This window comes from Aethalodelphis obliquidens, unplaced genomic scaffold (assembly GCF_003676395.1).
Source record: "Aethalodelphis obliquidens isolate GAN/ISIS:26980383/991018 unplaced genomic scaffold, ASM367639v1 scaffold5, whole genome shotgun sequence".
In the NCBI taxonomy this organism is placed as follows: Eukaryota; Metazoa; Chordata; class Mammalia; order Artiodactyla; family Delphinidae; genus Aethalodelphis; species Aethalodelphis obliquidens.
In genome coordinates, this window is record NW_020837949.1 from 6,447,689 (window position 1) to 6,458,694 (window position 11,006).

At 52.5% G+C, this 11,006-nt stretch overlaps 1 protein-coding gene across 1 annotated transcript in view; it reads right to left on the bottom strand.

Annotated features, from left to right (window-relative positions):
* Nucleotides 1-1,637: 1,637 nt before the first annotated feature.
* Nucleotides 1,638-11,006, bottom strand: part of ZNF775 (zinc finger protein 775) — a 20,547-nt gene continuing 11,178 nt past the window's right edge. Inside the window, exon 3 of the mRNA XM_027101588.1 lies at nucleotides 1,638-4,665. Within this exon, the coding sequence (XP_026957389.1) occupies nucleotides 3,146-4,665 (1,520 nt within the window). The 3' untranslated portion in view covers nucleotides 1,638-3,145. The remainder of the gene's footprint in view (nucleotides 4,666-11,006) is intronic.

The following is an 11,006-nucleotide window of genomic DNA, read 5'->3' on the forward strand; positions in this document are numbered from 1 at the left end:
GAGATTGTTCCAAGCTGTGTATCAAAATGAGTTTCCACAAAGGCCCAAGAGCTCCTCAAGGGCGGGGTCTGCGACTGCTATGGCCTGCATTGTGTCTCTGCAAATTTATATGTTGACGCCCTACCCTCAATGTGGTAGCATCTGGAGATGGAGCCTTTGGGAGGCAACTAAGAATTAGCTTTAAATGAAGTCGTGAGAGTGAGGTCCACCTGGTGAGATTAGTGTCTAAGAAGAGGGGGAGAGAGACCAGGTCCTTTCTCTCTCTTTTACTTCTCCCCCACTCCTTCCCGCCCTCCCACCATGTGAAAACACCGAGAATAGGTGGTCATCTGCAAGCCAGGAACCGAGCCCTCACCAGGAGAAGACTCTGCCAGCACCCTGATCTTGGACTGCCAGCCTCCCGGACCATGAGAAATGCACGTCTGTCATTAAAGCTCCCAGCCTGTGGTGGTGCTATGCTGGCCCGAGCCGACTAAGACAATGGCTTATTCATCACGGCATCCCTGAGGTCTGACACAGTGCCTGGCACACTGGAGGCTTGTTTAGTAAATCATTGCTGTGCCACCGTGCCATCCCAACCTGGTCGATGGGACGCGCACCTCGGTAATTCTTCACCCTGATGGACTTGGCCTTGTCCCCATTGTGACCCAAAGCACCCACTTTTGAAGAGGTAGGTCCCCTGGGGTCAGTGAACAGGCATCATTCTCATGACTTTGGTGGGAGAGGGGAGCTGCGATCAGACCTCATCGACCCCGAGTCTTACCAGTGCAGCTGTTTGATTGGTGCGAGAGGGGAGCTGCGATCAGACCTCATCGACCCCGAGTCTTACCAGTGCAGCTGTTTGATTGGTGCGAGAGGGGAGCTGCGATCAGACCTCATCGACCCCGAGTCTTACCAGTGCAGCTGTCTGATTGATCTGATCACTAAACACAGGTCATTTGTGAACGATAACACATCCTATTGTATGGAAACTCCTGCTCAACTGATCTCTTCAGTATCTGCCTGCCCTGCTGCTCAGGAACGTGGTTTAACAGGCCTCTAATGCAGACATGGTACCTCTGGGATGCTTCCTGGAGGAGCAGGGCTTGCTTGAGTTGGCCTCAGAATTTCAGGAAGCAAATACCCCATCATTACAGTGGGTTTTGATGAGATCCCAAGCGTTTTGCTTCCCTGAGCAGGGCCGGCAGGAGAGGGGCAGGGCTTTGCAGGGAGATAGGGCAGCACCCAGGGCTGGGTCAGAGCGTGCTTAGGAAAACCCTTCTGATTTGGCCCCCGGCTGGTCCTCAGACCTGAACTCCCAGATGGGCACACCTCATCCATTTGCGAGGTTTCACACAGCAGGGTTTGTGATCAAAGGCCTGGACCACGAGTCAGCGGCCCTGGCTGAACATTAACCATCACCAGAATTGTGTTACCCAGGTAAGCTGGATCACCTCCATGTCTTTTTTTGTGTGTGTGGTACTCGGGCCCCTCACTGTGTGGCTTCTCCCGTTGCGGAGCACAGGCTCCGGACGCGCAGGCTCAGCGGCCATGGCTCATGGGCCCAGCCGCTCCGCGGCATGTGGGATCTTCCCGGACCGGGGCACGAACCCGTGTCCCCTGCATCGGCAGGCGGACTCTCAACCACTGCACCACCAGGGCAGCCCCTCCATATGTCTTTTTGTGATGCTACAACACTTCAAGCTCCTGCCAGATGAAAGGGATTAAACAAAACCTGAGAAGAGGGGTGAACGGAAGCCAGGGTGACCGCACAGCTCCTGGAGAAGATAACACTTCTCTGAGTTCAAGGGAGAACCAGGCGGGCCCCTGCTGGTCCTCCCTGCAGGCAGGAAGGCACAGTTTCTCCTCCTACAGAATCACCCTAGGGTTCCCCTTTTTCCTCCCACTTCCCAGCTATCCAACCCTGGTACCCCGATACCCACGCCCTCTGCAATCCCCTCCCCTCCTGTGGGAAGACATGGTCCAAGGCTACAGCCAGGCTGGAGCCCTGGGCTCTTCTGCTAGCACTAGGGCCCCAGCCGACCCTGCTTTTGGAAGGGTATGAGGGGTGACTTTTGAGGGGCTAGAGGTCAAGGGGGGTATGTGGGAAGTGATCAAATTGTCTTGGAGAGGGAACAGGGGAGAGAATACTGCCCTCCACCCCCAGCAAGAACTGGCCATGGGGACTGGCTGTGCTCATGGCCAAAGCTCCCTGCCCTCGTCCTGGGGCAAATGGATCCCTCCAAGCACACAAGGACCCAGAGAACAGGAAGGGCGGCTTAGAAAGGAGACCACATGAGACAATCAGTCCTTCATTTCTGTCTTCTGCAACACCGGCGTTGATAGGGATCCCGGGCAGTGCCCGCCGAGTCAGGGCAGCACATTCGCTGCTCTCCTGCTGCAGGTCCCTCCCCAAGGTACCAAACCCCAGCTGAGACCACCCCCGCCCCCCAGTCCCAGCCCCTGACCATCACACACACACACACACACACACACACACACACACACACACACACACACACACACACACACCGTCCTAGGGTCAAGCCGGCCACCACAGCACCCTGGGCAGCGGGGCACTTGGTGTTGAGGACCATCAAATCATTCCCTCCTTCCAAAAACATGTCTTGAGTAGCCATTAAGTGCTCAGCACTGGCCTCGCACGGGCATAGGCGTGCCCCTCCCCAGCCCCAGCTCCCATCTGGGTATCACTCAGTCTGTTGAGACTCCCCCACAGGGACGCCCCTGGGCTATCTGGCAGCTGAGCGCAGCTGGCTGGTGCCACAGCTGACCAGTCCAGACCTGCACCATCTCACCCAGGGAGCCTCGCCCAGGGCCGTCGACAGCCCCCGCACTCAATGCCCGAGGGCTGCCGTCCCACCTCCAAGGAAGGACACAGACGGACCTCAACCATCACAGACACATCCAGGCTCCAGGGTGAGGATGTCTGATCTTACCTCCTCCCTCAGCCCTTCCCGGGACTTTTCCCGGCCCCCGTTTTGGAATGCTTGTGGAATTCTGTTCTCAGGTCTGAGAGCCTTGAAGAAAGCACCTTTTGATAGGGTCTTACCCCCTGGGGTTCTAAAAGCCACCATTCCTGGTCATTCCCCACACGCACCACGCAAGCATCCCATCCCGCCCATGGGTCTGCTTGGGTCCAGGCCCCCTAGAGCGCCGCGCCCTTGGCGCTGGGGGTGGGTGCCAGGGCGCCCCGGTGAACGCGCTGGTGCTTGAGCAGGTGCTGCTTCTGGCTGAAGCCGCGGCCGCAGGAGGCACACAGGTAGGGCCGCTCGCCCGTGTGGTTGCGCCGGTGGCGCGTCAGGTTGGGCTTCTGGCTGAAGCGGCGCCCGCACTCGGGGCACGGGTAGGGCCGCTCGCCCGTGTGGATGCGCTGGTGGATGGTGAGCGCCGACCACCACGAGAAGCTCTTGCCGCACTCGTTGCAAATGAACTGGCGCGGCTCGCCCGGCCCACCCGCCCGCGCCCGGCCCCACGGCACGTCCCCGGGCCCCCGGGCCGGCGAGGGGCCGTGCGACGGCGGCGGCAACAGGCCGGGGGCGCCCTGGGCGGGCGGCTCGGCGGCGGCGGCGTGGGCCTGCTGGTGGGCCCGCAGCGCGGCGCGGCTGGGGCGGGGCGCGGCCGGGGCGCCGGGCAGGTGCGTGCGCTGGTGCTTGAGCAGGTGCTGCTTCTGGCGGAAGCTGCGGCCGCAGTGCGCGCAGGGGTGCGGCCGCTCGCCCGTGTGGTTGCGCAGGTGGCGCGTCAGGTTGGGCTTCTGGCTGAAGCGGCGCCCGCACTCGGGGCACGGGTAGGGCCGCTCGCCCGTGTGGATGCGCTGGTGGATGTTCAGCGACGACCACCACGAGAAGCTCTTGCCGCACTCGTTGCAGATGAACTGGCGCGGCTCGTGGGGGGCGGCGGTCCGGGCCCCGGGCTGGCGCCACCAGCTCTGGCAGAGCCCCAGCCAGGCCCACTCGGGGCGCCCCCGCCGGGGCCCCGGCCGCGGGCGACAGCCCCGGTGGGCCGTGGCGTCCCGGAGCAGCGTCTGCAGCCCAGCGCGGGTGCCCTGGCGGTCCCGGGCGTGCGCGCGCTGGTGGATGCGGAGGCCCACCTGGTGGCGGAAGCAGCGCTCGCACTCGGGGCACGGGTGGGTGGCGGGCCGGGAGTGGGTCTTCTGGTGCTTGAGCAGGTGCTGCTTCTGGCTAAAGCGCCGAGCGCACTCGGGGCAGCAGAAGGGCCGCTCGCCCGTGTGGTGCCGCTGGTGGCGCGCCAGGTTGGGCTTCTGGCTGAAGCTCTTGCCGCACTTGCCGCACGGGTACGGCTTCTCGCCGGTGTGGGTGCGCTGGTGGATCTTCAAGGTCGACCACCAGCTGAACCTCTTCCCGCAGTCCGGGCACACGAAGTGACCCTCGCCGGCAGAAAGAGCGGGGCGCAGGGGGCTGGGGGTCACCCCCGGAGCCCGGCCTGCCGGCCCGCCGTCCTGCTCAAGGGGAGGGGCCCACCTTGGACCCCCAGTCTCCTCCTGTCCCCCCCAGGCTCGAGGCTTCCCCACGGTCTGGCATGGCGGGAGGCTCCGACGCTGCTGGAAAATGTTCTCCTTATCCTTCTGGGAAAGCGCGGCCTGTGGCCCCAGCGTCTGCAGCAGCCACTCTGGCTTCTCTTGCTTGATCTTCATGACGAGCACATCTCCTGCCGGAGGCAGAGCGAGAGAGACGGCGAGAGTCATTCGGTGCTCGGTGGAGTGGAGGGAAAGCGCGGGAGGGAGGGAAGGCGTCGGGAGGGCAGAGCTTGGCAGAAAATGGGGCGGGAGAAAAGGATGCAGAGGAAGAAGAGAGGAGGGAGGGTGGAAAGGACAATAAAGGGGAGACTGGGGTGTGCAGGAGGGCAAAGAAAAAAGACAAGGAAGAAACGATAGGTGAGCGTTTCTGTGCCAACGACCCTGCTGCCCGCCTCCTCCACCCTGAGGCCCAGGGGAGTCTTCCGACCCAGGAAGCAAGCAGAAAGTGGCCAAGTTTCAAAACATCTCCTTCTCTTCCTAAGGGGACGGATGTGCTGGACACTCGCTGGACGAGTGCACGTCCAGTCCCCCCAGGGGTGGGGCAGCCAAGCCCCGCATCACTGCCAGGCCTCTCCGGGGCAGCAGCCGTGGTGCGTGCGCACCTTACCTTCTTGGCAACCTCACCTTTCTTCAACGAAACCATGAACAAGAAAGCAGGCCAGAAAGGTCTCAGCACCCAGAATACGTGTTGCGTCGTCCTCGTACTAAACGAATCCTACGCAGCAGCAGCGCACTCCGCTGCGAACCCACCCCTTACACTGTGCTCAGGTCAGAGGGTGCTTTGCTTCTGCGCTCATGGACATAAGCCATGACGGAAAAGGTTTGCCGTAGACACTGCATCCAGACTGTCTGATTCCATTTATACGTAGGTCAAAAGCTGGCAACTAATGGACGAGTTAGAAGGGTAACGGCCCCCTGACAGAGGGCACTGTGGTTGGAAGGGGGCCTGGGGCACTTCTGGGGCTCTGGCAATGTTCTCCTTCTGGACCTGGGTGCTGGTTACATGGGCGTGTTCACTTGGGGAATTTATACAGCCCACGACCTGTGCACTTTTCTGTGTTACACTTCAAGAAAAAGTTTATGTTCAATAAAAAATAAATGAAATAGTTGGGAACAAAGAAGAGAAACTCTAAACAACAGTTGCCAATCCACCTGCCAGCGCAGGGGACACGGGTTCGATCCCTGGTCCGGGACGAGTCCACGCCCCCGCGGAGCAGCTAAGCCCACGCACCACAACTGCTGAGCCTGCGCTCTAGAGCCTGCGAGCCACAACTACTGAAGCCCGCGCGCCTAGAGCCCGTGCTCCTCAACAAGAGAAGCCACCACAATGAGAAGCCAGCGCACCGCAACGAAGAGTAGCCCCCGCTCGCCGCAACTAGAGAAAGCCTGCGTGCAGCAACAAGACCCAACGCAGCCAGAAAAAAAAAAACGCTGCCAATATTAAAAATACAACAAGGCAAACCCTAAGGAAGTAAGAGGAAGGAATTAATAAAGACAAAAGCAGAGATGATAGGATAAAGGGAACATAAAGATAGAAAAAGGATTCTGATAAATCCCAAAATACCATGTATAGACATTACATCAATTTGAAAAATTTATGTAAAATGGATGATTCTGCGAGGAAAAGTAATTAACAAAACTGACTCAAGAAAAGGTAGAAACCATGTCTATAGAAACAATTAGAAGAGACTGAAAAGAAAGCTAAAGTTCAACCTCGAAAATGGGTAACTGGCCACTGAACCGTACAAAGAGGTTCTACTAAAACTTCACGGCAAGGACTATTCCCAGCTTACATAAACTGTGACCATGACTAGGGCAGGGGGCGGGGGGAAGCTCACATGTTAACAGGACCCAGAATAAGACAAGGGTGGGGTAGCAGGAAATTATAGGTTTATCGTTCTTTGAAAGTAGATGCAAAAAACAAACAAGCAAAAACACTGGCAGAGCAAGTGTGGCGGTGTTAAGAGAACGATCTGTCGTGGCTTTGCTGGGTCTTCTCCAGGAAAGTGAAGATGACTCAACACAGTTCATGCCATTAACCTCTTAAATATTAAAAACCTTATACTATCTCAATAGATGTGAAAAAGTCCCAGGATGAAATTCAACATCACTTCTGGAGGGAGAGAAGGAAAAGGGAAAGGCGGGAGGAGAAGAGAGGGAGGGGTAAAGAAAAAAGGAAGGAAGGAAGCTCTTAGCAAACTAGGAACATAAGGACATTTTCTTAGGTTGACAAAGGAGCTGTATTAGAAACGGCAGCAAATGTTATAACCGAAGGCAAAAGATTAGAAGCCTATTCAAGTTAGGAGCAAGGTGAAAAAAGAAAGATATATATAAATCTTGGAAAGGAGGAGAGAACTGTCATTTGCTGATAATTATTAACCTAGAATGTGTATGAGAATCCACTGATGAAGTTTTAGAAATAAAAGTTTCAACAAAACTGCCAGATAAAAAACATTAAAATTCATAACTTTTTAAAATGGCAATAAAGTAACTGTAAGTATACCTAATATATCAGCAAAACATAAAGAAAACTATTAAACTTTACTGAAGGGATAAAATGTAAATAAAACAACAGCTACATCATATTCCTAGATAAAAGCTCTCCATACCAAAATGTTTAAATCCAGTGTAATCCTAATTAAGTAAATTATAACATTTACTATGTGTGTAAATCACCCAGAAATTCTAAAAATGAGCAAGGAAGAATTTGGCTTATGCAACATTAAAAGCTAAAATACTATCACCACACATCCATTAGAATGGCTAAAATCCAAAACACCGACACCACCAAACGCTGACAGGGATGTGCAGCAGCAGGAACTCTCATTCATTGCTGGTGGGAATGCAAAATGTTACGGCCACTTTGGAAGACAGTGTGTCTGTTTCTTACAAAACTAAAGATACTCTTACCATACGATCCAACAAATCACTCTCCTATGTATTCACCCAAAGGAGCTGAAAACTTATGTCCACACAAAAACCTGCACACAGATGTTCACAGCAGCTCTATCGATGACAGTCAAAACGTGGAAGCATCCAAGAGATGTCCTTCACTGGGTGGATGGATAAACAGTGGTGCACCACACAGTGGAGTATTATTCAGTGATAAAGAGAAATGAGATCTCAAGTCATGAAACGACATGGAGGAAACTTAAATGCATATGACTAAGTGAAAGAAGCCAATCTGAAAAGGCTACACACTGTATGATTCCAACTGTATGACATTCTAGAAAAGGCAAAACTGTGGAGGCAGTAAAATGATCAGTGGTTGCCAGGGGCTGAAGGGCCAGGGGCAAAGGGATGAACAGGCAGAGCACAGAGGATTTTTGGGGCAGTGAAACTCCTCTGTATGAGACTGTAATGGTAGGTACAGGACATTAAGCGTCTGTCCACAGAATGTACACCACAAAGAGTGAACCCTAATGCAAACTATGGACTTTATTTAATACAAATGTGTTAATAAAGGTTCATCTATTGTAAAAACTGCACCATTCTCATGCAAAATGTTAATAACAGGAGGAACTGTAGAGAAGGGTATAGGGCACTCTTTGTCCTTTCTGCACATTTTCTCTGTAAACCTAATACTGCTCTAAAAAATAAAGTCCATTTAATAAAAGTCTCGACTGATGCAGTTGTATTGACATGGCTGTTCCATAGTGAGCCAGGTGAGGTGAGGCTGTAAGTGAGAGTCCCTCCCACCACTAAAAAAAAAAAGTTAAAAACAATCATTAAAAGTGTAGAATAGGGCTTCCCTGGTGGCGCAGTGGTTGAGAGTCCGCCTGCCGATGCAGGGCACACGGGTTCGTGCCCCAGTCCGGGAAGATCCCACATGCCGCGGAGCGGCTGGGCCCGTGAGCCATTCCCGCTGAGCCTGCGCGTCCGGAGCCTGTGCTCCGCAACGGGAGAGGCCACAACAGTGAGAGGCCCGCGTACCACAAAAAAAAAAAAAAAGAAAAAATCATTTCCAGATGGATTTAAGTGTTGGTTTAAAAGAAGCAAATACAGTATTAGAAGAATTAGGAGAATTTGTTTCGAATCTAGAGGTAATTGGTAATCTTCTTCAACAGGATGCAAAACATAAAAACTAAATTTAAAACCCCTGTACGACAAAGGATACTGCATATGCGCAAACTAGAAATGATCGTGTGGGGCAGCCTTTTCCAACAGAGCTTTCCACAGAGTGAAAACATTTTACATCCAAGCTGTCTGATACATGTGGCCTCTAGCCGCAGGTGGTTACAGAGCACTTGGAATGTGGCTAGTACTGCCGAGGAACTGAACCTACTTTTTAAAATTTAAATCTAAATTTAAATTTAAATAACCGTATGTGCCTATTGGCCACCTACAGGACAGCACACGTCTATCCCGAGTATATAGAGGACTCCTATAGATACGATGGAAAGAGGTGCACCCTCCCTAGTAACCAGCAAAGTGCAAAATAACAGTGTAGCATCTTTTCACCCATCACAGCAGCAAATGTTGAAGAGGTTGATAATGTCCCGACTTCACAATACACATGGAAATTACATAGGAGGATAAGTACAACATGGATATGCTGGGGGCCTAAACGAATTCAGACTCTTTGAGGAGACTTGACAGTGCTTATTAAAATTATAAATGTGTACAATCTTGCACTTCTTCCACCCAGCAATTTCACTCTAGGTGTTTATCCTAAGAAATACATATGAGTCCAAAGAGGAACGCCTAAGTATAGTCACTGAAGTGCTATCTGTAATTAGGAAAAAGGGGGGAACAACCTAATTACCCATCAATAATAGTCTAATAAAATTTTCACTCCCGTCATAATGTGGAATACTACGCAGCGATTGAAAAGAGCTATATATGCTCGTGTGAAAAGATTTTGAAAACATTTTAAGAGAAAAAAACAAAACTGAAAATCAGTATCAGTCGTCTGATCCAACTTATGGAAAATAAAACCATACCTGTGTACATACACACGCCCAATCCAGGACAGTTCACACCAAACACAAGACGGTGGTCACCCTGCAGGTGACATGGACCATAGCAGGACTAGATGGAGAAGTCAAAGGGGACTTACACTTTATATGTGTTATTTGAATATTCTCATAAAAATTCAAACATTATAATTTTTAAGTCTTTAAAATATCTTAGGAAATAAAGAGAAAACCTCCCCTCTAATCTGGTGGCCTTTAGTTTTGAGGCCAAAGAGCTCTGCTCCACTCCACAGACTCACTGGGCACGTGGGGGCAAAGAAACCGATGTGGTGCCCGTGGGGGCAGAGGTGGCAGGGTGGGAGGGTCACAGAAAGCACCTGCAAGGGGCCAGCTTTCCACCTGGCGAGACGACGCTGTGAGGCCTCCCCAGATGCTCGGTTGTGAGAGGTCATTTTATCAGGAGGAATAATTTGAAAATGAAAGTAGTGATTTAAATTGGGTACGGCAGGAATCGAAAACCCATGTGTCATGAGCTTCACTGATTCAAAGAATGTTTCCTTAGATGCACTGAACTGTTGGCCAGCGGAAGTATTTAACAGGGCTAGCTGTCCAAATTGGTGGTCATGTACTGAATCCAAAACATACTCCAGTCAGAGGGGCACCACTGTCCCCAAGCGACAGGGCACCCACTAGTGCCCCAGAGCCCCACAAAAGCCACTGCCTTCCCCTGATCAAACCTGGCCTTGATATCCATCACAGTGGCTGGGTTGCATGAGGAGGCCCTGAAGCCCAGGGGTGGCGCGTGTAGACCTGTGACGTGTGTTGCAGGGACTTCAGTCGTCACGGGCACCTTCCCGTAGGGATCAGGCGCTGATACAGAGGAAAACAGGCTTGTGCCTGCCTGTCCCAAAGGTACTGGTCCTCAGTCAGCGTAAAAAGCTCTAAATGGTTCAGATAAAATAAAAAGGTGCTACAAGGAGAGCTATTGCTTAATGGGTGGTTTCTGACATTATGGGAAAATCTGAGAAATGGATGGTGGTGATGGCGGCGCCACAACGTGAATGTGCTTCAGGCCACAGAAACATACCCTTAAAAACGGTTAACATGGTAAATTTCATGTTATGTATAATATATTTCACCACAATTTAAAAAAACATATAAAATAAATACAAAGTAAAAGGTACCTGAAAGAGGTAAGCTCCCAATTATCTGAAAACTCTGGCTTTCCAGAAGAGTCATTCCTTCAGCCTGGCCAGCAGGCGTGGCAGCCTGTGGAGGCTGAGCTCACGGGGGCCCCCAGGCCCCAGTGGCTCCAGGGTCCAGGCCGGTGCTTTTCTACCTCTTCCCGAAGCTGCAGCTGCGGTACGGGGCAGAGAAGGCCCTGGTGGAGCCCATCTCTCACGTCTGCATTAGGATCTCCCTTATGAGTTTACGTGGGCAAAAGGGTCCTTCAGCTGAAATGTTTGGAACCGTCTGCCCTAGGTTTTCCTGTAATTACTGTAATGTCAGCCACACACACACACACACACACACACACACACACACACACACACACA